Source organism: Gymnoscopelus microlampas (assembly GCF_963454915.1).
Source record: "Gymnoscopelus microlampas genome assembly, chromosome: 10".
Taxonomy (NCBI): Eukaryota; Metazoa; Chordata; class Actinopteri; order Myctophiformes; family Myctophidae; genus Gymnoscopelus; species Gymnoscopelus microlampas.
Genome location: NC_139947.1, coordinates 27,958,178 through 27,986,071, shown reverse-complemented (window position 1 = coordinate 27,986,071; position 27,894 = coordinate 27,958,178). Strand labels below are relative to the sequence as shown.

The window sequence follows — 27,894 nt, the reverse complement described above, 5'->3', positions numbered from 1 at the left end:
TTCATGCTCTGTTGTGACACCAGAGTAGACCGTTATATTATTTCTGTTGACTGTCTGGAGGCAATAATAATAATACAAGCGATCACTGCTTCTTCGTATAATTAATTAATTCAGTGGTGCGGTTAATTAACACCGATTCCAAGCACAGCAGCAACAGCCAAGAAGAAGAGAAGATGGGGAAAGTGGAAGGAGGGATGAAATGTGTGAAATACCTTTTGTTCGTCTTCAACTTCATATTCTGGGTAAGTGCACAGTGTGCGGCATTCACTGATTGATTGATTGATTGATTGATTGATTGATTGATTGATTGATTGATTGATTGATTGATTACTTTGTTAACAGTTTGTAGATTGTACAGAGTATAGGCTACACAGGTTTATGTTAAAAGGATAATACAAAAAGCCCTAGGCTATCCTGATGATGATGATGATTGCAGGATATTATAGTGTGCATGAATGAAGCAGCAAGTGCAACATTGTTGCCGTCCATCCTCTGCAGCCACTGGACGGCAACAATGTTGCATGTGCTCACAGAGAGAGAGAGAGAGAGAGAGAGAGAGAGGAGTGGACCACGACTTCCACTTGCCGTTATGAGTGATAAATCAATGCAGACAATGTTTACATTAAACCGCATAGATAGAGGATATTATTACAGTCCTTTTTTCGGGTTCTTTAATTGGATCAAGACTATCATAGATGCATTTGATCGAGTCGGACTTTTACTTTCGGATCATACTGTAGATACGCAAATGTCAAAATCTATAAAATACATCTATGATAGTCTTGATCCAAGGCTATATAGCCTTGGACAGACTATCATAGATGTATTTTAGGTTCTTTATTTAGCAGCATGTGTTGGATCTGTGGAGAGGAAAGGGTGACAGGACAGCCAGAGGCTGGTGTTTGGCTCCAGAGCTCAAATCAGATTTTCCACAAGAGGAAAAATCCGCCCCTTCTTTCCCTCCTAGCTGCTCCTAGTGAAGAGAGTGTTTTTGAAAGGAAGGCTGGAGTAAGAGAGGGAGAGATGGAGAGAGAGAGAGAGGGAGAGAGAGATAGAGGGAGGGAGGGAGAGAGAGAGAGAGAGAGAGAGAGAGAGAGAGTGAGAGAGAGAGAGAGAGAGAGAGAGGGGGAGGTGGAGCGAGAGAGAAAGATGAAGAAGGAGAGGGAGAGATGGAGAGAGTGTGAGAGAGAGAGGGAGGGAGGGAGAGGGAGAGGGGGGGGGAGAGAGAGAGAGAGAGAAAGTGCATGGAAACATTGTAGCTCAGCAGCACTTATTTGGCTCTCCACTCATTAAACGACATTTCAGAAATGACCGATAAACTATTAGTTACGCGGCCCATCAAACAAGGACCGGGGGAATTCTTTGGCATTGCAACAACTGCTGCCTATTATTATTCTGGCTTATTATTATGTGACCCCTGGGCCACTAAGTGCTGCCTGCCCTAACAAACAGGATAGGTGTATTAATGATAGGTAGCCTACCAGTGGTGGAAGATGTACTGACATGTTTTACTTAAGTAAAAGTATTAATACCACAAGAAATACTGTTACAAGTAAACGTCTGGTGTTCAAAATTTACTTGAGTAAGAGTACAAAAGTATTGGCATCAAAATATACTTATACTCATTATGCAGAATGTCCCATTTCACAGGTTTCAAATGTATGCAAATCTTTTGAAAATAGCAGATCTACAAGCTCGTCGCGACACATTGTGAGCTTGCAGATCGGCTGTTTTCATATAGCCAAAGTATATATAGACTAGAGCCTGAAGTGGTTTATGTATGATTTGTAATAATAATCTTGAATTAAAAAGTAAGTAGTAACTAAAGTTTTCAAATAATTGTAGTGCAGTAAAAAGTATATTTGCCTCCGAGATGTAGTGGAGTAGAAGTAAAAGTATTGATAATTGTAAATACTCCAGTAAAGTAAAAAATACCTAAACATTAAGTACTTAATTAAGTACAGTAATTGAGTACATGTACTTAGTTACTTTACACCACTGAAAAACAGGATAGGTCTATTCATGACTACAGTGTGTGTTTATGTGTATCATAAACACACTGAAATGTGGAAATATTTTCATGCATCAGGAGACCAATGAGAAACTTTCTACTCTCAAACTTTTTTCATGTCAAAAGGACCTCCACATTAATATGTATTTGGCTACGGACCCTCATCTGAAAAGATTTTGTGTCAGGGACCCCCATTACACAAGACTTGCGTTTTTTTCAAAGTCAATTAAAATGTCTCTACAAGCTCACAACATGCAAACACGTTGTGAGTTTGTAGATCGGCTATTTTGAAAGATGTGTAATTAAAGTAGTTAAACTGATTTTGATGCTATAGGCTATAACTCATTTTGCTGGGACCAACTGGGACCTCCTCAAGGATCCCTGGGGGTCCCCGGACCCTACTTTGAGAACCACTGCTCTATACTCAGGCCGGGGACTATGTCAGGTGGATGTGAAAGGTGTGTGTGTGTGTGTGTGTGTGTGTGTGTGTGTGGGTGTGGGTGTGGGTGTGGGTGTGTGTGTGTGTGTGTGTGTGTGTGTGTGTGTGTGTGTGTGTGTGTGTGTGTGTGTGTGTGTGTGTGCACAGTGCACATTAAGTTGTGGGCAGGTGTCACACACAGATGCACTGCACATGTGCTCTTTGCTCTATTGTAAACTTTGCCGCTGTCACTCCGAAAGCTCACTTACTGATTACAGTCCATTCGTTTACCATGAAATCAGGAAGAGGGAGCCCCCCCACCCACCCGGGAGCCCCCCACCCACCCACCCCCATCCAAGTTAGACGGAAGTTTAGCTTATATCCTCACTTCGAGAACCTGTTCTCTCAATCTCACTGTGTCTTTGTGTGTGTGTGTGTGTGTGTGTGTGTGTGTGTGTGTGTGTGTGTGTGTGTGTGTGTTGTGCACGCGCGTGTGAGTGTGTGTGTTTGCATTACTATACTTGCGAGGACCAAATATAGTAGAATTTGAAGAACTATACTTTGTGAGGACCGTTTTCCTGGTCGTCACAAGACAAATGGTTGTTTTATAGTTAAAAAAAACATTTTTTAGAGATACGTTTACAATTAGAAAAACATTCAGGTTAGGATTAAACATTTACGTGTCTTAGAGGTTGGAAAATGAGTTCAACATGATTTATACTTAGTTGCGTGCCAGTGTCATGCACCGAAAAATAGCTGATCTATAAGCTCACAACACGTCGTGGGCTTGTAGATCTGCTGTTTTTCGGCTTTAGGCTTACGGTTAAAAATGGCAATTATTATTTTTAAATGGCATTCATAACATGGCTGTCCTAAAGTGTTGATGTCCTCACAAATATAGTAATACAAACGTGTGTGCGTGCGTGAGAGAGAGAGAGAGAGAGAGTGTGTGTGTGTGTGTGTGTGTGTGTGTGTGTGTGTGTGTGTGTGTGTGTGTGTGTGTGCACTCCTGTGTGAGTGGCTGCTGAGCACTCCTGTCTGTGCCGTCTGCGCTCTGTGTGCCACTGTGCTGCTCTCTCTCTCTCTCTCTCTCTCTCTCTCTCTCTCTCTCTCTCTCTCTCTCTCTCTCTCTCTCTCTCCTCTGAAGGGAAGTTCCTTTGTGTGTGCGTGAGACTTTCCAGCACAGCATCTGCCCAGTGGATCAGGCGCTGAGCGGCGTGAATGGATCCATTGTGACAACCAGGACAATGGCATAACTTCAGTCTGCTACCCCTGCCTGGCCGAGCAGCAGAGCCTACTGGAGCGCCCCACGCCGTATAGCCCCCCCACCGTCCCCAGGATTATGCTATCCTAACATTAGCGCAGCAATGGCACCCAAGGGTGGGTGGGTGGGTGTGGCACACACTCGGGAGAGAGGTGTTAGATGAGGTGTTAGATGAAGGGGTGGTTGACCGATGGATTTGAGCTATACGGTAGCATAGACCAGGCTACATGAAATTTAAAGGGAAGGAGAGGACAACAGCAACTCTGGAGGGAGAAAAAAAGGGTCAGTGGGAGATTGAGGGGGATATCCGAGTGGTTGTGTGTGTGTGTGTGTGTGTGTGTGTGCGCGTCCGTGTATGTTTAAGCACCCGCGTGCGTTAAGGCAAAAAAAGAGACAGTTGGCTCGGGAACCACCTGACCTAGATAAAAGAGAAAATAGATCAGTATGGATAGTGTGTGGAGGGATATCGGGTGACGGCGTACACAACAGAGTGATGGTGTATTGTTCATGTGTGTGATCTCGTGTCCCTAAAATCAAGGAGACCCTCACCTCACACCACTGACACCTGTCCCCACTCATAAAGACAAACCCCCACCACCCCCCACCACCCCCTCATTGACAGTCCACTTAGCATCGAAGGCCTTCAAGGTCGGACTGTCCGTATAAACCCTTTGCATGTGTTGCCTGGTTTACTTAACACTTTGGTTGCACGTGGGTGTCACGCACAGACAACTAGCACGTATCTAACTCAGGCCTTAAGTGTTCATAATGTGTGGGTGGACGGACGGACAAACAGACAGACGTGTGGGGGCTGCACTTATACTTGTCATCTGAGCCTCCACTCCTTCAGCCGCAAGTGAACACTGATCCCCCCCCCACCGCCCTCGCGCCCTCCTGACCTCCTCTCTCCTAATCACTTCATCTCTGTCTCAGCCGTCCTCCCCCCACCCCAACCCAACCCCTCCCTCCCTCCCTCCCGCTGCTGGTGTACAGAGGGATAATGAGACGGGTGGGGTGGGGTGGGGGGACGGGGACGGATATGGTTCCTGTCAAATCCCTGAGATGGCAGGACTTCATATAGGCAGGCCTGGCCTGTAGAGGTTCTTCTGTATGTTGTTTCATGCCCTTTAACACCCCTACCAAGCTGTCAACCAGTGGTGTAAAGTAACTAAGTACATTTACTCAAGTACTGCACTCAAGTACAATTTTGAGGTACTTTTTCCTTTCTGGAGTATTTCCAATTTTCAGTAATTTTACTTGTACTCCACTACATCTCAGAGCCGAACATTGTACCTTTACTCCACTACAATTATTTGAAAACTTTAGTTAGTTACTCTGTTGATTTTGATTATTATTACAAAACATACATTAACAACTTCAGCCCTATACATTTTGGCCATTTGAAAATAGCCGATCTAAAAGCTCACAATGCGTCGCGATGCAACGCATTATGAGCTTGTGGATCTGCTATTTTCAAAAGATGTTTATATATATAAACTTGTGAAATGGGACATTCTGCATAATGAGTTCTTTCTACTTTTGGTAACAGCTTTAAGTACATTTTGATACCAATACTTTTGTACTTTGACTCAAGTCAATTTTGAATTTGGGACTTTTACTTGTAGCAGAGTATTTCTACATTGCAGTATTGATACTTTTACTTAAGTAAAAAATGTAGTACTTTTTCCACCACTGCTGTCAACTGAGAGAACACACACACACACACACAGAGGAACAGGCAGCAACAATATGCTCTTAAATTTTGACAGACTTAGTTATGTATTCAAGAGCAGTAGTAGTTTTTGCCGCGTGAAAAATGATGGCCAGTTTGGTGGTCTTACCTTCAGCAGCACACACAACATTCACAACACACACACACACACACACACACACGTCACACACATTTTGTTATTAAACACAATGTTTCCCTGTGTTTATAAATCCTTTAAATGTCCTGTCATGCTATCTTGATAGTGACATTCCTCCCGGACTCTTGTTTCTAAACTGTCATTGACATAACCCAGGCAAGGGATTTTGTGTACATTATAGTCTCAATAGGGCAGGGGTCTTCAACAGGCGGTCCGGGACCCCTAGGGGGTCCTCAGAGTTACTACAAGGGGTCCGCCAAATCTTTGTGTGATATGATTTTATTTTTACCGTAACCACTTGAACCTTAGCATCCCTTATCTGAGGAGAACTTTAGCCAAAAATAGCAGATCTACAAGCTCACAACGCCTCGCGCTGCGAGGCGTTGTGAGCTTGTAGATCGGCTATTTTTGGCAAAGAGGTGTTTGGTGTAGAGGGGGAAAAGAGCAGGTCCCTGGCCTGAAAACGTTGAAGACCCCTGCAATAGGGCATAGCAGTGGCGGTGCCACATATAGAAAACCCATTATTTTTTCCCCATAGAGATTAATGAAAATATTTGTATTGATTATTTTAAACCTCCCTGTTCTTTTAAACGTATTCTATTCGAACTAGCCTAAAAAACACCCCCACTAATTAGCGTTGTGTTTTCAATGTGTAAGCGTCCATTTTAATGAAATACAGTGAAATTCATAGCGTAACACACAGCCAAATCTAGCCATAATATTATCAATAAATCCATTAATGCTACACGGATTTACTCTGAACCAAGTAAGAAGTCTTGCATGAGGCCAGCCACTGGGACAATGGAATAATCCTGGTCCTCGTGGAAATTCTCTTAAAAAAGCAGCCTTTTAACTACACTGTTAAAAAAGTAGGGCTCTACACTGTAAAGGAACCTCAATAAAGCCTTGGACCCGGAGAGTTCCATCCCTGTCCATGCATAACCAGACTTATAAACTAACCTCAGAGCAGCTTGGGAGGGAGAGAGAGAGAGAGAGAGAGAGATGAAGAGAGAGAGAGAGATGAAAAGAGAGAGAGATGAAGAGAGAGAGAGAGAGAAAGAAAGAGAGAGAGAGACAAGCGGGCAAATGAAGACATGTGTACACAGTCAACCCTCTGCAAACTCTGCTATTCTCATTTCTATCAATGTTATTCGAGGAGTGCAAGGCTGGCAGATCGTTTTCTTTGTTCCTGAACAAGATGCCACACTACTCTGTGTTCTTCTTTGGCATGAAAAAAAAATAAAAGTAAAAAAAAAAGACGTTAGGTTCTTCTCCCCCTAATGACTTTGGTCTCTTATTCTCTCTTTTCTTCGCTCCCTTCCCTCTTTCATTCTCTCCGTCCTCCATTGTGCATCTCTGTTCCCCTCCTATTGTGTGCCAAAGCGTAGTCACAAGGACACAGAGGGCCTTTGTCCCCCCTTGGGTGAGGTGGGGACTGGGCAGAGAGAGGGGGTGCAGGGGAGGGGAGGGATGAAACAAACAGGCGGAGGAGGAGAGTTGTTGGAGCTGAAAGAGAGGAGGGTGTAGTAGAGTTAGGAGGAGATAGAGAGGCAGGGGAGTTGGGTGGTGTTATAGGGGTGGGGTGGGGTGTGTCTGTCTGGTGTCAGCCGGGGTAATGTAATGGCGGCAGGCAGGCAAAGTGGCTGGTGGAGTAAAAGCAGAGGGGAAGGTAAAATAGTATAATGGGGGCTAATGGGACCTCTGGGAGGACCGCGGGTCTCTGCAGTGTCACTGAGTTGAGGATGTACTTACAGTAGCATGTCGGCTGCTTGCTGCGCTTTGGGGTTTTAGCCCAGGAAGGCTGCATAATATAACCTGTGCTCCATGGGAAGAGGTTGAAGTTTGGTGTTTTGGTAGCAGCATGCACGAGGATCTCTCCAGACAGACAGACATCACCCGTTCTGCACGCAGTCCTAGTATTGTTGTTAAAACCGATACCAGACTTTTTAGCGCATACATGGGCTATAGGGCAAAAATGTTAAATGTTAATAATAGCAAAAATAGCAGATCTACAAGCTCAAAACGCGTCGCACTGCGACGCGTTTTGTGCTTGTAGATCGGCTATTTTTGCTACTTTTGTGTGACATAGAATGGCGAAGTACGGCATTTATTTACGAAAAAAATCAAATATGGTGTCTGCCCAATAGTATGCAATGTGGCCCTCTGGAGTGAGTGTGGAAATATAGTGGCCCTCTCCATCGTCAAAGTTGCCCACCCCTGCTATAGCGTCCCTATTCTGGGGGGAACATTCGGTGAAAATAGTCGACAAGCTCACAATGTGCTGCAAAGCAGCGTTGTTAAAGAAAAATAGTATCCGGTCGAGGTGAAGCTGATAAGAAATGTGTGTTTATTTGTGGAATCCAACAGCGTCAAAAACAAGCATGTTTCTCTTGAATGCCCTGTCCCTCAAGCCCAAGAGGGCCTGCACCCTGATCTAACTCTCTGTCCTCCTTTCACCTCCCAGCTCTCCAAAAAGAAGTTCCTATCATATCTTTGCTCAGTGTCTTTATGCCTCTCTCTCCCAATAAGCCAGGCCCAGGGGTCTCATCTCATGACAAAGAAACAATAGGTGTGACATCATGGCCTTTTATACGTACAGCTTGATCAAAGGGTTGATTCAATCAAAGGCAGGCCTGCAGGGCAAGGTGCTTATGATCCCTTTAACAAAAGGAACACCTTCTAAATGATTACAGATTGAATGGAATAACGAAATAATAGCACCCGTACAATCATAAATGATAAATCAATATTTGACAGTCCAATACCGCCATAACAGAGTGTGTAGATCAGCTATTTTCGCCGAAGATATTTGGTGTTGGGGGAAAAAATTGAAAAAAAGACCTGGCTGCTAGTATAGAGCCCCTGGGTGTTTAGGGTTTAAGTGGTTAAAAGCATCCACAATAGTGGAATTAGGATTCGCCTAAAGCATGAACAGCCCTCAGTCTGATTCAGTTATCATAAACCACCTGCTCCTCCGTGTACTCACCACCACCCCACACACACACACACACACACACACACACACACACCAGCCTGGGATGACCCCAGTCCATGTAGTATCTACGCATCCACACATCTCAGGATGCGTAGCACTAATTCACCCTCCACCCGCCATCAGGTGTTCCGAACGAATACCAGCGTTAACCGGATCCAGAGTTGCTCTCCACATGGCCTCCGACCCAGCCAGCGAGGTCCAGTCAGTCTGCATACCCGCAGCCTTCAGTTTTCGTCATGCTTTACAACTCTGGATCCGCTAATGCGGCATCTCCCTGCTGCTCAAGCTGTCCCATACATCACAGTCCATGACACTAAATCCTCAAGTTTTTGGGAGGAAGCCTGCCTCCAACGCCTGTCCTATTCCCATGCTTTACTGCCTGGCTACTGGCTCGTCTTCAGGACCTGCGAAGTATAAAATATAGCCTGGCCGTGATAACCATAGTACCTGGAGAGGAGAGGGAGAGAATGAGGAGAGAAATCAGAAGATAAAGGGCAGAGAGAGTTGAAGCAAAAGGAAAATGGAAGTGCAAGGATTTGAACAGGATGCACTGTAGAGTTGGGAAACGTAGAGGTCTTAAAATGGAAAGGAATATAAAACAGTTTACGACGTCAACAGATTATTTTAACAGCGCCTGTACGTTCGGGGCACAAAAATAAACATTTGCAGACTGTGCAGGGTGCATAAATTCTGAAAACTAGGACAGAAGGTGACCATGTGACCGTCGCTGTCACCAAATGCTCTCTCTCTCTCTCCATTCAGATGAATCATTTTATTTTCTGCACACGCACACATAAACACGGTTGTTGTTTGGTCGCTCAGCCCTGAACCTCTTTAGACTGGATTATCCTCAGGGGGCATGGGAACAGCTCGGTGATCACTAAAACCTCTCAGCATTGATCTTCTGTTAGTGCCGTGGAGCAGCTATACACACCACAGTCTATGAGCCTATTCAGCAAAGTCTTTGTCCCCGAGAGAGAATCTCATGTCTCAAGCCGTCTGACATTCACGGTCGTCTCAGGCTACACAGCCAGAGGCCGAAAAACATGTGCTTCAAGGTCCATCGATCCGTCATAGAATCACTAAGTTTGAGAAAAACACAGATATAGCAACATAGGTTTTAAAAAAAAAACTGTTAGGATTTTGAAGACATTTGTAGAATCCCCCAGAAGCAAAGATTATTATTAAAAAGTTTGCTTTAAAAAATGCATATTCAAAGATTTGCAGAAAAGAAAGATAAAAAAAATAAATAGCAGATCTACAAGCTCATAGCGCGGCACTCGGTGCCGCGCTATGAGCTTGTAGATCTGCTATTTTTGAATAGCCCAAAGATATATACAGACACATTGTAATGTCTGTGGTTGTGGGCGACGTGGGTGGGGGATCTATATATATATATATATATATATATATATATAGACACACAAGATCCCCCACCCACATATTGATGCTGCTTCTGATTAAGGAAAATATGAGCAAACATGAAGCCACATTTCCGACCGAAATGGGAGGAGGAGTGTGTTTAAGCTCAAGGTGCCGTGTTGCTACCCACGTCCAAGAGGGCGAATTTTCAGAACTGGCAACCTAGAGATTAGCTGGAGGGTGTTTTGAACTTGAAATTGTCTAAATTGTGCTGGGAAGGGTATTGGCCTGGTGCACTTAAATTCTGTACCAAATATGATGCAGGCCCTGGTTTTCACAAGCTTTAAGGTTGTGTGGTAACAATTTGCGTGAAACTCTTCAGCCAAAGTGATCTGTAATGGTTTTTGAGTGTTTGGACAACAGGGTAATGTAATTCTCTCAGAGTCCTTATTTAACTTAAGCAGGTCTTATTGAAATAGCATTGCTATTGCTTAAGTGGAAGGGCAGAGGGCCAGTGTGGAAACTCCATGCTGCCACCAGTTGCTTTATTTATGTGGAAAGACAAACTTTTAGAGAGAGCAGGAGACTCGGGAAAAACACGTTCCTTCACTGTGCTTGTTTCTTAGACGAATAGATTGCAGCCCTTTATGATGAAAGCTTATAATTCCATTAAGCACGGTCCCAGCACGCGCTGATAGAAATTGCTATGGGAAACATAGACATTTATTATGAAAATAAATAATTGGAATTGTTGGCCCCACATTTCTCAGAACATGAATTCTCCTGGCAAGAGTCAGAGTGTTATTAACCCATTAAGACCTAAGATATACAAGCTCATAGCGCGGCACCGAGTGCCGCGCTATGAGCTTGTAGATCTGCTACTTTTGAAAAATCTTGAAAATGTGTGCAAATCTTTAAATATATATTTTTTCAAAGCAAATATTTTTAAGTCAAACCTTTGCTTCTGGGGGTCCCTGGAACAAAATATTTTGAGATGGGGGGGCCGTGGCCAAATACATATAATTTTGGGGGTCCTTCACGTGAAAAGGTGTACGAACATTATGGTTAGAAGATCTTTTTTTCTAATTATTCTCTGGTCTTAATCAGTTAATTCATTATTTCGTAAATTCATGTTTTTCTGTATAATTAACGTCTCACTGTGGTCTCTGTCTGTAGCTGATGGGCTCCCTGGTACTGGCGGTGGGATTATGGCTGCGCTTCGACCCAGAGACTGTTTCTCTGCTCAATGGTGATGGGGCTCCTGACACCTTCTTCATTGGTGAGTATGCAGTGGTGCAAGGAATTTTATGATTCAGTTTTGAACAGTCCATTATCACACGGAAATGTCCTCATGTGTTCCTCTCCTCTCGTTTATCGTTCTTTGTGTTTCCATGCATGCATCGATTGGCAGTGAATAAAGCTTCTTAAGATCAAGGGAATATTTCTGACACTATGCACTTATTCCATACACACACACACACACACACACACACACACACACACACACACATTCTAACAATTTAGATGTGATAAAGGGCAAGGTGTGTGTGTGTGTGTGTGTGTGTGTGTGTGTGTGTGTGTGTGTGTGTGTGTGTGTGTGTGTGTGTGTGTGTGTGTGTGTGTGTGTGTGTGTGTGTGTGTGTGTGTGTGTGTGTGTGTGTGTCGTGCGTGCGCGCGTGTGCGTTGTTATGACAGTAAGTGTATTGCATACAAACAGGATGGGTGTTCTCAATGTGCAGATAGATGTTGCATGTCCGTGTTGCTTATTAGTAGTACATGACTTGGTTCAGTTCTTCCACTGTGGGGTGTGGCTCTGCTGAACGGCAGGAAAACTAAATACGTGAGGGAGACCACAGCGGCACTAAACACCTTTCAATCATTCACACCGCCCAGCTGGAAAGTGAGAGTGGGAAGGAGAGAGAGAGAGAGAGAGAGAGATGGAAAAGAGTGCAGCGTCTATAACGGGACATGGTAGAGGACAGGCCGAGAAACAGATGGAGAGCTAGAGTGGCGTGAGGAAATAAAGAAAGAGGAACTAAAATTAAGACTATCTTTCAGTTTTTCTTTGTATCATGTCTTTACTCAATCCTGAGTAATAGTTTGACTCAGAAAGTGTACAAATGGACACCAAAGAAGGATGTCATTGTGCAGCAGCTTTTGAATACTTTGTTATCAAGTTTGCCAACAGTTACATGTAGTACAGTCAAAGGCTATGCTACACGAAAAGCCCCAGCTAGGGAGCTTGTTTCCATTGTCCATTGTACTCAATTAATCAGTAATACATATAATACATACAATACAATGCAATATAATACAATACATATCAGTAGAAAACTCAGAAGCATCATAAGGTAGGCTATATTTACAGAGAAAGAAGGGGTGGTGGGGGCGGGGCGGCAGGGGATGCTACTACCAAGCTGTTGAAGGAGTTCAACTATGCTCAATTGTAATTTAAGGTCAGCCATTCTTTTAGGTTACTTTGGGTTGGAAGTCGAGATCTTAAATGGGTTTTGGTAGTGCATTCCACCTTTTGGTGGCAGCATAGTTGAATGCATTCTTCCCCATGTTTGAATTTGGGGGAACGAGGTCAGGCGAGCTCCCTCTGGTGTTATGCCCATGGGCATCATCACTCACTCTAGCCCAGGGGTTTTCAACAGGTAGTCCGTGGACCACTGGTGGTCCGTGAAGGTTTTGCATGTGGTCCCTGACCATGCATTTAATTTTTATCTTCCATGGAACAGCACTAAATGACCTGGTGACCTGATGTCAATATTGTCAGTTACTGGGAAGTCTGAGGTCAATTCCACAGAAAAGGGAGTTAGAATCTCAAGAAGGGGAAGTGTACCAGATTGCCTTATTGAGTCATCAATATTACTTTTTTTTTTGCTCTGGACCACTCGTATATTTCAGTTAAATAATGCCTTAAGGCTTGATATAATTTGTTGCACGTTGTATCATGCAATAAAATTAAGCCCTTAAAAGTCATAATTCAATTGATTCTTAGTCAGGGTGGTGGTCCCTGGTTCACAATCAGTTGAAAACCCCTGCTCTAGCCCATTGAGACCTGTGGCCGATTCTAAAATCACCTTCTAAATCCTAAAAGTTTTCTCAAAAAACATATTATATAGCTTATAGCAAAAATCTAAAATGACACAAGATGCTTTCCGGTATTGGGCTAGAGGCTAGAGCTCTGGTACGCAGCTGTCAAAAGTAAATCCATCCTACTGTACTACTAGTCTACAACCACTCACAGCTGTCTGTCTGATAGCATCTGATAATGTCAGTTATGTTAATCGCTCTGCACCGGTCACATTAATGCTAAACTTAGACGACCCTCATCCCCATGCTTAATACTTGATGTCTGCGAGTTCAGCGAGTTCACCATCTTCTGTGATGGATGGACTGCTAATGGTGTCTTCATTATCTGTGCATGTGCATTTTTGTGCAGGATATGTGTGTGCGCTGTATATCGTCTCTGCCGAGGGGAAACCTCATATGTCCAAAATTGTGACTTTTCAGGATTCAAATTCAAATATAGCAAAAGTAGCAGATCTACAAGCTCAAAGCGTGACGCTTCGCGCCGCGTTTTGAGCTTGTGGATCTGCTACTTTTGATGCTTTTGTGTCACGCTGTGTCGCATGATAGCATTAATTTATGAAAAAAAAAGAAAAGATAAGAGGTTTCTGCTCCGACAACAGCAGCGATATATGCCTGCCTGCACACACGCACGCGCGCATGTGTATAATGGTTGTTTGTGTCAAAACTAGGGGCTTAGATGTCCATGTGGTTTGGCTGAAAGGGAAGTGGTCTTCGTCAGGTCCTCAGGGGAGTGGAGCTACACATGGCTTTGACAGGGAGAGCCATCACCCAGATACAGCTCTGCTTTAGGAAGCACAGCTGAGAGCACTCAACAGTTACCATTGCTGTCTACCCGTGGCATTAAGCCTAGTATAGTTGCCTGAAAATAAGTTCTCTGCTCTCTCTCTACTCTCTTATGTTAATCCATTCAGACCGGGAACGCGTCTGTGTCATTTTAAAATGTCTTTGGCTATTCAACAATAGCAGATATACAAGCTCATAGCCGCACGATGAGCTTGTAGATCTGCTATTTTCTTAAATAGAATTTGTGCAAATCTTTGAATATGTTTTAAAGCAAACATTTTTAACTCTGATCTGTGCTTCTGGGGGTCCCTGGAACAACATATTTTGAGAAGGGGTCCACCACCAAATACATGGGGGTCCTTGACAAGTTGGAGCACCACTCATATAGCAACATACTGCTAGGATTTAGAAAACATTTTTAGATATGTATTTGGCCGCAGACCCCCATCTCAAAATGTTTTGTTCCAGGGACCCCCGCAGAAGCAAAGATTTGAGTTACAGATGTTTGCTTTAAAAATATAGCTTGTATATATAGCTTGTATAGCTGCTATTTTTGAATAGCCAAAGACATCTTAAAATGACACAGATGTGTTCCCAGATGTAATGGGTTAATAGGCATATACTGCAATACATTGTAAAAAAAAAAAGGCCTAAAATATTTGTATGTATTTGAAATTTCTACACTACGAATCAATTCAACTATTTTACACTTTAAAGCTTTTAAGGTTGTAAATGCCACACTAGTAGTGTAGCTTAGCTAAATCTTAGCTGAGTCTTCTTTATCCATAAAATCGTAATGGGAATTATTTACTTAAGTTTCAGCAAAGAGCAAAGCTAAAGGAAAAAAAAGCTGAGTGATGTTTATCGCTAGGGCTGTCAGTCTGTCAGTTTCCTGAGATGATAGATACACACTCTCAGCGGCTACATACGTCAACAAGTTGTAGGGGAATTTACAGAGAATTCTAACTATTTTGAAGTTCCAGCGAAGATAAAAAGCGAGAAGCAATGTGATGCTTATCACCAGAGCTGTCAGTCTAGTGCAGGGGTCTTCAGCGTTTTTTAGACGAAGGACCCGTTAGGTGAGAGAGAGATGAAGCAGAGACCCCCACTACATACTGTATGAAATTGTGTTGCAGATTAAACTTTTTGATAGATTTCATAGATACTGTAGTTCATAGACTCACATTACAGCACCTTTTCTATGAATATGTTGGGTTCATGTTCCAGTTAACCTTTTGACCCCTCAATAGTCAACTGTACTGTACTTGGTCTGCTCTTTTTCCCTCTACACCACCAACTCTTCGAAAATAGCCGATCTACAAGCTCACAACGCCTCGCAGGGCGAGGCGTTGTGAGCTTGTAGATCTGCTATTTTCGAGCTAATGTTCCCCCATCACACAAAGATATGGCGGACCCCCTGTAGTAACTCTGAGGACCCCCTAGGGGTCCCTGGAACCGCCTGTTGAAGACCTCTGGTTACTATAGCGGTTACTGAGAACTGAGAGAGAGGGTGTCAGCGAGGTCACGGCAGTATAGCTGTAGGCGTGTCACACTGAGACGGAGAATTAACAGAGAATCTTAAGCAGATCACTTCCTCCTGTTGAGTAACTAAAAACCACCCCTTCCACACAATGACAGGAGTGGCGTTTTCACAGCTCTGAGGTCATTCTATAGACGCTACGTGATGAAATCAAGCTCTGCAATGAGAAGAACATCTTTGTGTTGATTTATTTTTAAAAAGGCCCTGTATTGCTTTGTCTTTGTCTGTCTGTCTCTCTTTCTCTCTCAATTTCACCCCCCGAGCCCATATAATCACCTGGGGAGATGATATGCACTCTCTAACCCCTGTCTATCCTCTGCAGAGCCTTTTGCCTAGCAACAGGCCCCACCTGTGTGTGTGTGTGTGTGTGTGTGTGTGTGTGTGTGTGTGTGTGTGTGTGTGTGTGTGTGTGTGTGTGTGTGTGTGTGTGTGTGTGTGTGTGTGTGTGTGTGTGTGTGTGTGTGTGTGTGTGTGTGTGTGTGTGTGTGCGCGCTGTGCAGGTGAACCTGTCAGTTGAGTATAGCCGTTCCCTGCAGATGTAACCACATCAATGCACTCTTCCTAATGACATGTTTAACCCATTAATACCTGAGGCCGATTCTACAAAATGTCTTCAACAGTTTTCTGAAAAAACGTATGTTGTTGTAGCAGCGCTGCTCAAACATTTTCATGTCAAGGACCCCCCAAAATGATATCTATTTGCCCAGGGGGTCCCCAGCTAAATGAGATATATAGCATCAAAATCAGTTCAACGCTTGACCCCTATTTTGTATTTGCTCTGCTTGCCTTGTACATCAGCAAATTTCAAATAATTTGGAAGAAATCTTGACATTTTCTTTTGAAGGGGTCCCGGGCACATAATCCTTTCAAATGGCGGTCTGCGGCCTAATATGTATCAATTTGGGGGTCCTTGAAACATGAAAAGAACCACTGGTTTAATGGGTGGTCAGGCAATTACATTTAAGTTCAGGGCAACATTAGAAGAACACAGATTAAGTGTGGCGTGTGATTGTGTTGGTCTATATTTGGCACATTATAGACTCTATAATGTGCTGAAGTGTCATGCTATTCCACCAGTTGTTACTGTGCTGTGGTCATTAAAACTAATTCCAAATGAGGGTGTTGCAAACAAAAGCCCCGATGGCGCCAATGTTTGGAATTTGATGATCTCAAAGTCAGACTACAGAAATAGCCCAGTCGAAAATGTCAATGTTACTGGATGTCTCCTGCGGCCTAGACGCTACCCAGCTGGCAGACCCTTTAAAGTTTAGATGGTCTGTAGATTCTTTAGTGCACTGATTTATTGTATTCTTATGACTTTATTTTGGTCTGTCCTTATACAGTTACAGTACAATCCTGTGCTGCCCTCTTCTGGTGTGGTGATGAAATACAATGTTAGATGAAGCAAAGTGTGCTGCTGTGTTGGGAACTTGGGAGCACTGTTGCCATATTTTGTGAGAGAAATAAGCAGCCAGGTCTATGAAAACAAGCCCAAAAGAAGTGACTACTGTATAGGCTACATGAGCACTTTAAATCTATATACATTGGCTATTTGAAAGTAGCCATAGATCTAGAGCTTGTAGATCTGCTATTTTCAAAAAGATATTGAAAAGAAAAAGTGAAATGTTTGGAATACATTTGAAACATTGTATTCCTGTGGAGAAATACATTTATTTGGGCGTCCTTGACATGCAAATGTTTGAGAACTGGTTTAAAAGGTTAAACCTTTTTTTTTTTAAAGGAAGCAAGCCCAAACAACTACACCACAACTACCAATAATTACAAGCAACTTTACAGAAAAACAAGCCCAAAGTCGCTTATGAATAATAAGCAGACATGGCAACACTGGTTGGGAGAGGTTAGCCCTAAATGGTAAATGGTGCGTTTATACAGCACATTACATTCACACACACAGACGGCAGAGGAAACCATGCAAGGCACCAACCTACTCATCTGGAGAAATTTGGGGTTGACTCTTGCTCAAGGACACTTCGACACTAACTCTGGGGGAGCCGGGGTTCAAACTGGGAACCTTCCGTTTCCCATGCAGCCTCTCTATCTCCTGCTACTGCCGCCCGACTAATGGTTCTTTTCACCTGTCGTTCTGTAGGTGTGTACATCCTCATAGGAGCTGGCAGTCTGGTCATGTTGGTGGGCTTCTTTGGATGCTGTGGAGCCGTTCGAGAATCCCAGTGTCTACTGGGGTCGGTAAGTCCAAACACCACGTGCACACTCACTCACTCACACACACACACGCACATGCACGCACTTACACACAAACCAGAAAATAACCATTTAGGTTTCATATTCAACTTGTTGTGATTAGGATCCATTTACCAGATCAAAAATGTGCTAAATGTACTTTCTTTGTGCTTCTTTTCAGTTCTTTTGCTGTCTATTAATCATCTTTGGAGCGGAGGTGGCAGCTGGGGTTTTTGGATTCTTAAACAAAGAAAAGGTAGAGTAATATAAATTAAATGATATAATGCACGCTTAGAGTAATTAAATGGGTTAGGAAATCCTTTCTAGGATTCCGTCTAGGGCTGCTATAATTGACTAAATCGATTAGATCTTAATAATAACGTATGCCCTATTGTATACTTTGTTTGCAAAAATTACAGATCTACAAGTTCACAACACGTTACACTTACATCATGGTGTGTGAGCTTGTACAGTTCATCTAATTTAGCTATTTTTGAAAATGCATAATTTTATTTAAAATCTTATATTCATTATAATGGATTAAATGCCATCCATTCTATCTCGCAGATCATCGATGATGTCCAGAACTTCTACAAGGAAAGCTATGCATCTGCCAATGATAATAGCACAATGCTCAACTCCTACCACAGCGTGGTGAGTTCAGGTTTTGGGAAACTAAAAACAAATGCTGCTTTTACAATGCGTGCTTGGTAAATGGTAAATGCAACATTCACTGAGATGTAGAATTCATGTGCCATGCTGTGCTCTGTCCTACACTTATAGCTGAACTGCTGTGGAACCAAAGAAAGCCCCTGCCCCCCTACTGATCCCCCATCAGATATCAAGGTGAGAGCTTTACTCGCTTCTAGTGAACAAAACAGAACTCTGCTTCGTTACAAACCACCTCTAGTTTGCCTCAGGGCGGCGGTTCTGAACCTTTTCAGGCCGCGACCCCCCAAAATAATCATATTTGAACTGGGGACCCCCCAAAATAATCACATTTGAACTGGGGACCCCCCAAAATAATCACATTTGAACTGGGGACCCCCCCAAAATAATCACATTTGAACTGGGGACCGCCCAAAATAATCATATTTGAACTGGGGACCCCCCAAAATAATCATATTTGAACTGGGGACCCCCAAAATAATCATATTTGAACTGGGGACCCCCCAAAATAATCATATTTGAAGTGGGGTCTTAAAGGTCCCTACATTGTCACTTAATCTGTCAGCTCACTGTAACATTGTACTTCATGACAGCTTGAATCACAAGGTTGTGTGTGTTGTGTTGCTGCAGGACTGTGAATCAGGCATCGAGGAGTTCTTCAACAATAAACTCTACATCATTGGATATGTGGGCATTGGCATCGCTGGAGTCATGGTGAGTCTGGACTGGAGAATGTCAAGACTTTTGACGTTTTCTGTTTTTCATTTGTCTAGAGACTCAACATTACTTCTCTAGACCAGTGGTTCTCAACCTTTTCAGGCCACAACCCCCCAAAAATAATCCTATTTGAACGGGGGACCTCCCCACCCTGACAAGCACTTGGATTGTAGGAGTTAAGGCACTCGGTTCCACAGATAAATATTGTGAAAATAGCAGCTCTATAAGCTCACAACGCCTTCATCACTTTTGATGCTGTAATGTTTTTTCTTTTCTTTTTTATATCTTTCTTTTTTTAGGCATTAAAAAGTTCTTAAAAGTCCTTAAATTGTCACTTGACTGCCATCTGGGCCCTCCCCCCCCCCAAACAAAAAAAGAAAATCATGGACACACAGGTTCTCTAGACCAGCTAGTGTGGTAGCCCTAGAATGACGTTGATATTCCATACATTGCATGTATTCCATATACTGTACACAGCTATAGAACACACACTGCATTTTCGTTGAGGGAGTAATCTTGGAGGCGTTCTAATTTGTAGCGCTCTGTGTGCACTCACCCAATAATTAGTATTGAGTAAAATATCTCTACATCTACATCACAATTATTTAGGTTAAAAATCGTCAAAATGTCCCTTTGAGATTCAGAAGTAGACTAGAAGAGAAAATGAGTTAGGAGTTGTACAGTATGATATTGCTGCTGTTCTTAAGTCTGTCATTCTCCATTCACCAGGTCATTGGGATGATCTTCAGCATGGTGCTGTGTTGTGCCATTCGCAACAGCCGAGAGGTCATTTAAAACCTCCACCCCCATGGCCTCCACCTCTGACCCTTGAACCTCTCCCAAAAAAACACCCCTGAAGCCTTGGAGATCAAATCCCCAGCACCATTAACCTATATTTCCAACCACCTAGACGTGCAGGAAGCAAACCACTATGGTGCTTTTATCACTGACCAATTGAACCTTATATATAGCGTACTTCGGATGAACAGAGTCCCCCAAGAAGAGTCTACTTGGTCCCCTCCTTTTTTTTCCGCCAAATGTTCACCTGTTATGACATGCGCAGAATAACGACGCTATAGAGTAGATGTGGTTAAGTAACACCAGCATACATATTAAATATTCTTACTAAGGGCATAGGCTCAACCTCTGCCTGTATGTCATTGTACAACTATAGTGTACCACAACATTCCACTGAGGTGAATATATCGATATCGTGATGTGAGGCTAGATATCGTCTGGTTGTCTTTTTCTGGTTTTAATCACTTAAGCCCTTTTTCACTTTATTTTATATTATTATCATTTTATTATAGTTATATTATCATTACAATATTATAATTTCGTCACAATCGATATTGAGGTATTTGGTCCAAAATATCGTGATATTTGGTGTTGTCCTTATCGACCAGCCTATCTCTCTCTCTCATTCTCTCTCTGGCACTGGCCCTGCCAAAGTGCCATTGCTTGTACTCAGGGGCATTTGTTGTCCACTTCCAACTGCTTTAATTCACAAACTGTAGCCCCTGTGAAAATGTCTTCCCCCCCTAGCCCTGACACTGACCCCTCCAGCAGCAGGGTCTTGGCTGCGAGTATAATAATACTCTGGGACGAAAGCAGATGAAAGCGGCGGCGGGTGCACAAACACATACCACAGATACACACACAGCAATATTATGTCACGTGACACCAAGACACTCCAAAAAAAGTTGTCTGGAATCCAACAGAGATGACCCGATTGGTGGACCAGAGTGGCGAGAGCACGATGTGGATACTGAAAGCTCACGTGTCCACCATGCTCTCTCTCTCTCTGTCTCTCTCTCTCTCTCTCTGCCTCTCTCTCTCTCTCTCTCTCTCTCTCTCTCATATACTGTTGTACATCCTCACATTGCGTACAGTCAACGCTGTCTGCTTGCTTATAAGAACTGACGTTGGTGTCGGTCACCTATAAAAAAGGCTTATTAGATCTATCTCTGACTCGCTGCTTGGCAACCTATAGTAACACATAATTCATACCCCCCCACCCCTTTTTCTGCTTAAAGGGGGGGGGGGTCCCTCAGATTAGAAGCTGGGGGGGTTGCTTGTGTTATGTAAGAGTACATCCAGATCCAGATCCAGATACACTTACAGTACAGACCGTATAGACAGTCATCTGTCGTCGTATGTCACTGCAGTTAAAAGTCATTGGCCATTGGCCTTCTTCTGTCCTGTCCTAAACTCGCAACTCTTTTAACCACATGAACCCTAGCTATAGCTTCCCTATTCTGGGCATGTCATAATAAGTAAATAAAAGTAAAGAAAATACCAGATCTACAAGCTCCCAGTGCGACGCGTGTAGATTGGCAATTTTTCACCCTAAGAGATGTTGGTGTAGAGGGGAAAAAATGAGGGGGACCAATTATAGACCACCTGGAGGACCCTGGTCAACGAAGAATATAGGATTTAAGTGGTTAAAGTCAGTGAGAACTGTTCCTGTGCCTTATCACTATAGATCACCCACAGATAAGTGTCACCGGCCTGGCTCAGAAGTGACACCAATGTCCCTTTCACCTTGTGAACTTAAATAGATGTAACAAGACTCGTTTATGGGCATGAGCAACTAGTTGGCAAGTCCATTCAGATGGTCAAGTACAAGTACAGTGTAGCTGTCAGTCATCTCATTTATTAAATTAGACCTACTGTACACTGACTAGAGCAGAGCAAGGGGATGGAGACTATTTCTGGACCAGGTGGTCACCATCAACCGTTGGTGAGTGAATTGCGCGCGGCCTATTCCTGGGGTCAGGACTCCACTATGTAAATAAATACGTGTGCATTTTTGTAGTTGTATACTATATCTGTGGCTGTAGTAAGTATTTAACATGCTGTGTGCGTGCATGTGTGTGTGTGTGTGTGTGTGTGTGTGTGTGTGTGTGTGTGTGTGTGTGTGTGCGTGTGCGTGTGCGTGTGCGTGTGTCTGTGTGTGTGTCTGTGTGTGCGTGTGTGTGCGAGGGCGCACGTGCGTGCGCGTGTGTGTAGATGCAGGCTTGCTGTACAGTGTTGGTAGTTTTTGTCATAGTCAAAGCCGTTCCACACAGTTTTCTTAATGTGCCTTTATTTTATAACAAGCTAATTTTAAAACAAACAGCCTGTCGGAAAGTAGACTTCTTTGTAGCAAAAAAAAAAAGAAAGAAAAACAAAAGAACCCTGGAAGGTGAGTATAGCTGTACATAATGTTTGTAGAGTTGGACTGCATTTTAAGTGCACGGCAAAAAGAAAAGAAAAAGAGTTGTTAGTTTAACTCTGTCAACTGTGTACTGTAGCACAAGTGGATGACTTGCCAATATATTACTTGGGCATGTTAGGGTTTTTTCTGATGTGTCTCATTGTCTCCTTTCTGCTGAGGGTGAAGTGAAGAGATGGAAGCATGTTCCTGGGCCCAAGCCCAGCAGATGATACCTCATCGTACAACGATGTTGCATGCCAAAAGGGGGCGTGACGCATGCGACACCGTTGTACGACAGAGAGATAAATTAAAGGTGCTGTAAGTGATATTTTTTCGTTAAAATACGTGTTCATTAGCTTAATATTCCCATTGCAGAGAGAGAACTCATACAGCGTACAGGTTAACAGGTGAAATTGGAAGTGATTAAAACTGATAAATGAGCAGACAGAAATGGAACTGGAACACAAGCTGATCAATGATCTTTGTGTGGTTCTCCGTCCTGATTGGATGGCATTCGTAACCCACCAGAAAATGTTTACGTTAAGAGCTGGAGAGATGGGAGACCTCTGTTACTAAACAAACACTCTATAGCAATGATTATTGTTGGAATAGAGATTTAACTTTTTAACAAACGTTTTTGTTTAACCAAAGAATATCACTTACAGTATAGCGCTTTTAAACTTAAAGGCTCCATGTGGAAACATGATTTTGATCATTTACCAATTTACCATCGGGAATTTTGCTTTTACCTTTGTCTTTTAGTATGATGTTGTAGATGAATTGAGGAGACCAAGGGGTTTTTGGTTGACATGCATCCCATTTTGCCCAACACGAGGGAGAAGTGAACTTTGAACTACTAGTATAGCTCAACGGTCATTTCAAAGGCTGCGTAGAATTGAGTGAAGGTGTTTGTAAAGCTGAACTATATGGGGGTCAGTGGTTTCTCCTCAAAGGGATTTTTGGAGGCCAGCACTGATCCCAGTTCTGTTACGACAAGTGACAAATCCACAGAGTTGGTACCGTGTTCCTCTGTTCGATTTGTTTCAAGAAGAATGAAGTTGTTTTGTACTGTACACCTAAAAAGAAAAAATCTGTGTAACAGTTGAGTTGTTTGTTATTGATTGTGTGTTAATTTATTTTAATGGCATTCCAAGCTTCTCAGGAAGATAGATGTTTGACAACTAATAAAGTTTTTAAAGTTCAACATCTAGTTCATTGTGTTCTGTTTCATCCCAGACATCTGCATGTGCCGAGGGTCCGTTTATTTTCACCTCCTGTAGTAAATAAACTCAGTGAGACCCGTTGCTCCTGAACCAGAGCTGACATTTGATCCACTGGAGGCTCACTCGTTATGTGTCAGCATTTAAAAACGGTGACATCCATGCTGAGGTGGACTTGAACTCCCTACTCAGGCAGGTGACCACCCACCACTCTGCCTTGGAAATATATGTCTACATGAGTAGACACACACAATTTAATCATGGGGTGAGAATGATTACATTTATTTGACCGTTTACACTTTGACATTCAAATTGACTTCATTTCAGTGTGTGAACACATCCCCACAGAATTGAGTCTTGATTGATTTATAGATAGATCACATTATCTTATCTCTATAGCTGGATATGTTGATATAATGTGGATTTCCATCTTGAAGCACTGTATTTGACTTTTGCAGCTATTCTCCAACAGTAGCTGCACTCTTAAAACATGTTTTACTTGTGTGAGATGTATTTGCAACATGACATTTCTCTGAGAAAACTTACCACTGAACACAGAAGAAAATGTGTTGCTCTACTGTAGTTTATGTATGTGCTAGAATCAATATATATATATATATATATATTAATAGATTCATTAGATTTATTGCTTTATTGGGGGATTTTTTTGTTGAAATGAATTACCGGAACGTTCTGCCTCTGCTGTTTATATTCCATGCCATCTGGGATTAGGTACATTATAGGCTTCCACGTTTGGTAGCATGAGAGGGTTTGTTTGTCAAAGTTTCACCTTTCTGTCTTTGAGCTCACCAGACAGCTGCATGGGGCATGCATGCCATGCAGCAGAGTAAGGTTACACCCACACTGCAGTACGTGCATTTTCTCTGGCACCAGTACTCCCGCATGTATATACTGTATGCGATATGCCTAATTTCTGCTTATGCGTGGAGAGAGATTTGCAACGGCTTTAAATATTGCAGCAGAAAATTGCTTCTATTGCCATACTCAACCAACAGGCCAGCCTACCTGTTAAACACATGACTCGATGACTGCATAACTTACATAACACAGTGCCATGTTAATATTCCGGGATGGTACAGAAACTAGCTGCAGACTCGCCATATCATTAAAAACAACAACAACAAAGCTGTCAGTTACATGTGTTTATTCAGCATTTATGTACATGCCTATAATCAAATATTTTAGCCATAGCGAGGAAACACCATCTCAGCTTCATTCTTGAAAGTTCCAGTGTTTACTTTTGTTGTAAAACAGATCAACAGATGTTATACTTAGATGCACACATAGCTAACCAATGTTAGAAGTTCACATCACTGACTTTCCTCCACAATCACCGATAGATATATTTAGATTGATTTATTTGTTATAAATAAATAAAAAACAAAATGTTTATCAAAACACCTTTCAGTCAGGCTTCATGCTTAACAAAAGGTTCCTCAGACACCGAATGCAACCCAGAAAACCACCCCGGGTAACTGCTTTACTTCCTCAATTAGTACAGTAATGTTTGTGTTAACATGAATTACCAGTGTGCGTGTCGACAGTTGACAACAAAACTGGAATAAACACAGAACACCTGTCTGAGGAGACTATGGGTGTGTTCGAAAATATACGCTCTGAGAGTCTGCTCGGACTATTAATTCAAAGGAACATTAATTCCTCCCGTTTTGTTCCACATAGATGTGTGTTGAATAGTGTCAAGCTGCAACCATCACATTTTGCAAGGGCTTCTTCTGCCATTGCAGGTGCCCGGGACAACCCAACTTTTTCACTCATTTATTTCCAAATGGCGATGCATGTTCCGACCGCTCTGAATTGCCCAAAGACCCGAGAGCACCCAGGGTGCGCTCCAACACTCTCAAAGCGTATTTCCATATGCACCCAAAGTGAACAAGAGTATTAGGATGTGTTGCGCTTGGTCCCAAAAGCACGGCCCAAAAGAAAAAATCTAATCTTCAATGGCAGTCATCTCCCTCTCTAGCATGTCTTCAACTTTTCATCTTTTCCCTGTGCTGGATGACTCCAGTAAGAGCAGCAAACAGAGAATATTGGGGCTAGATCGTATACGTTCTCCACAATCAGCTCCATAAGGTTTTAAAGGCCCTCTTCAGACCGTGCCAGTGTTGATTATACAACGTTAACTGTGCAGTACCAAGTATAGAACCCTGGGAGACCCCGGCCAACTAAGTATACTGTACATAGGGTTTAAGTTGCTACGGTAGGCTTCCAAGATATGATGCTGTATTTATAGACCTGGGTAACTGAAAAGGGAACCGTAGCATTAATTATCCTACTGCCGCTTCAACAATTATTTTGGTGACTTAACTCTCCAGACCTCCAGTTTGTTTAGTCCTGTTGTTTTGTTTAGTTTAGATTTTTTGGGGGGAAACAGCTATTGATAAAATTTCAAAGAAGTCTTGCCTATATAAATAAATATGATAAAAAAAACAATATACTGTACAAAGAAATGGTAGGCTGCATCAGTAGCCCAGTATTATACATAAATAACCCTTTAAAACAGGATTGGAGACGTTCATGCAAAGTTCTTTCGTGACCTTTGCTGTACTTGGATATCTATCCGCACCCTGGCGCACCGTCCCCTCTCTCCCCTCTAACACTTGGTAATACCCCATCATGGAGCGCTGCCAGGATAGAAGAACCAGCTGGAAGCGATCAGAGGTTAGGGATACCGTGAGAGCTAAGCGATATACAGTAGGACTTATAGGGGCGAAGGCTGGGGAGTGGAGATGGTTTGGGTCTACAGGAGAGGAGAGGGTGGAAGAGGTTGAACAATCACGTCCCTCATGGAGGGAAAATTAAAGGGAGCTTTTAAGAGGGGATGGAGACAGTTGTTATTTCCTTCCCTCTTAAGTTCCCTGAAAACCCACACAGATGAGTGAAGATTTAATCTCAGCCTCTGAAAAAAGTCAGCCAGACAAGTGAAAGGCACCATTTGAAACATTTTTTACAAATTATATCTACACAGTATACCTGGTCCCCATTTTCCTGAGTACCTCCAAGAATATGTTAGAAACAGGGAGCTGGCCAGGGCCGTAGCGTGACGGTCCAGGCACCCAAGGCTGCAATACCAGCCTGACAGCGCGTCGCAGGTTCGACTTCCGTTCCCGACGACATTTGCTGCGTGTCACCCCCCCCCCCCATTATCTCTCCCCATTTCCTGTCAGCCTTTCCTTATCCCTCTCTAAATAAAGGCATAAAAAGCACCCAAAAAATATTAAAAAAAGAAACAGGGAGCTGTGAGACATCGGCACAGCCCAGGGCGCTAGCTGCCTGTGGTTTAGGGAGGAGGTGGAAGGACTAGTAAGCTTGTCTAAGCAGAGTAGATGTTGTTAGGTGTGTATTCCAGCAGGTACTCCCCGACTCCCACAGAGTAGACCACCTGGGCGATGCCGAAGAGAGGGGCAATAACCAGGGCCCTGCAGCCGGCTCCCTTCATGAAGGCCCCTGGACCCTCCTTCCTCATGATCTTACTGCAGGGGAGAAAAGGGTTAAACGGTTAGCAATGCAAACTATTTGTCTGCATAAAAATAAACAGTGGCCAACTTTGGAGCTTGTTAAAGGAGTAGTTCATCCCAAAAATGACTCATTTTCTATCAATTAAACATCCCATGAAGCCTTGAATTCATGGAGATTTTTTTGTTTTTGTCCCATTCCCAAGCCAATAATTTGATGACCGGCAGAGTCTCCGCTAGAAGACTTACGGAGTCTCCTACTGGAGACATTAGCATCTTTCCACCGGCTTAGGAATGCAACAAAAACAAAAAAGTCTCAGTGAGTCAAAAATAGTTGCTCTACAGGGTCATAATGCATCGCACTGCAACGCATCGTGAGATTGTAGAGCTGCTGCTTTCAGTGTGTGAGACTGGCACGCAACTACAGGTAAGCATACAAATCTGTCTTACCTGATGCAGTCCACCACTCCTTTGTAGGTCTCCTCATTTGCCCCTTTTTTGAGGGATTGAAGCCTTGTCTTCACCACTGCACAACAGAAGAGAACAGAGCTTTGACTATAAGAACTGAAGCACTGAAGCACACAAGGGTAGGCATTTTCAACTCAAGGGTCACAAAACCGTTGGCTGGATCTTTGTTAAGGCCGCTTACCATCACACGGGCTGACAACGACTGCAGCGGTGCATCCAGCCGTGAGGCCTGACAGGAAGGACCAATAGAAAGGCACGGCGGGGTCTTCCGCAGAGTGGCGACCCAGCTGTTGCAGGTGAGCGAACAAAGGGAAGTACACCACAGAGAATGGGATGTCCCTGGAAATGGCAACAATATACTTATTGTCACATCACAAGTTTACAGGTGAAATTAATTTCAAGCTCCCAATGATTGCAGTTTCAAAATATGGTCATTGTTATTGTTATGACCCGTAACAGTCATAAGAATAGAGACAGAAACAAAGGCGAAAAGTCAGATAAAAGGTAAAATAATATCAAATATACATACGGAGTGTGGGGAAAAAAAGTAACAGTAAGTAACAGACAACTCTTATATTGCTGTAT

At 43.0% G+C, this 27,894-nt stretch overlaps 2 protein-coding genes across 3 annotated transcripts in view; one reads left to right on the top strand and one right to left on the bottom strand.

Annotated features, from left to right (window-relative positions):
- LOC311054426 (CD9 antigen-like) lies at positions 1-23,331 on the top strand. The gene is made up of 8 exons (XM_084070389.1): positions 1-242; positions 11,095-11,197; positions 17,451-17,548; positions 17,724-17,798; positions 18,110-18,196; positions 18,326-18,388; positions 18,842-18,925; positions 19,658-23,331. The coding sequence occupies exons 1-8, from the start codon at positions 174-176 to the stop codon at positions 19,721-19,723; spliced, it is 645 nt and encodes a 214-aa protein (XP_083926515.1). The 5' UTR covers positions 1-173; the 3' UTR covers positions 19,724-23,331.
- Positions 23,332-24,495: 1,164 nt separating this feature from the next.
- The window catches only part of LOC311053017 (mitochondrial glutamate carrier 1-like), a 10,085-nt gene continuing 6,686 nt past the window's right edge, over positions 24,496-27,894 (bottom strand). The window contains exons 7-10 of one of the 2 annotated variants that reach the window (XR_014601594.1): positions 27,491-27,648; positions 27,292-27,367; positions 25,985-26,859; positions 24,496-25,953 (exon numbers count right to left, since the gene is read on the bottom strand). Coding sequence is in view for 1 of the 2 variants with exons in the window: in XM_084068370.1 (XP_083924496.1) it covers positions 26,700-26,859; positions 27,292-27,367; positions 27,491-27,648 (394 nt within the window). In the remaining variant the exon portion in view is untranslated. Of the gene's footprint in view, positions 26,860-27,291; positions 27,368-27,490; positions 27,649-27,894 lie in introns of both variants that reach the window. The other variant, XM_084068370.1, reaches the window with a different exon arrangement.

Bases quoted from the DNA above. Each gene is read 5' to 3' on its own strand.
- LOC311054426 (XM_084070389.1), top strand. From the start codon at position 174: ATGGGGAAAGTGGAAGGAGGGATGAAATGTGTGAAATACCTTTTGTTC. The intron at 17,549-17,723 runs GTAAGTCCAAAC...GCTTCTTTTCAG, and splicing joins CCCAGTGTCTACTGGGGTCG to TTCTTTTGCTGTCTATTAAT. The intron at 18,389-18,841 runs GTGAGAGCTTTA...GTGTTGCTGCAG, and splicing joins ATCCCCCATCAGATATCAAG to GACTGTGAATCAGGCATCGA.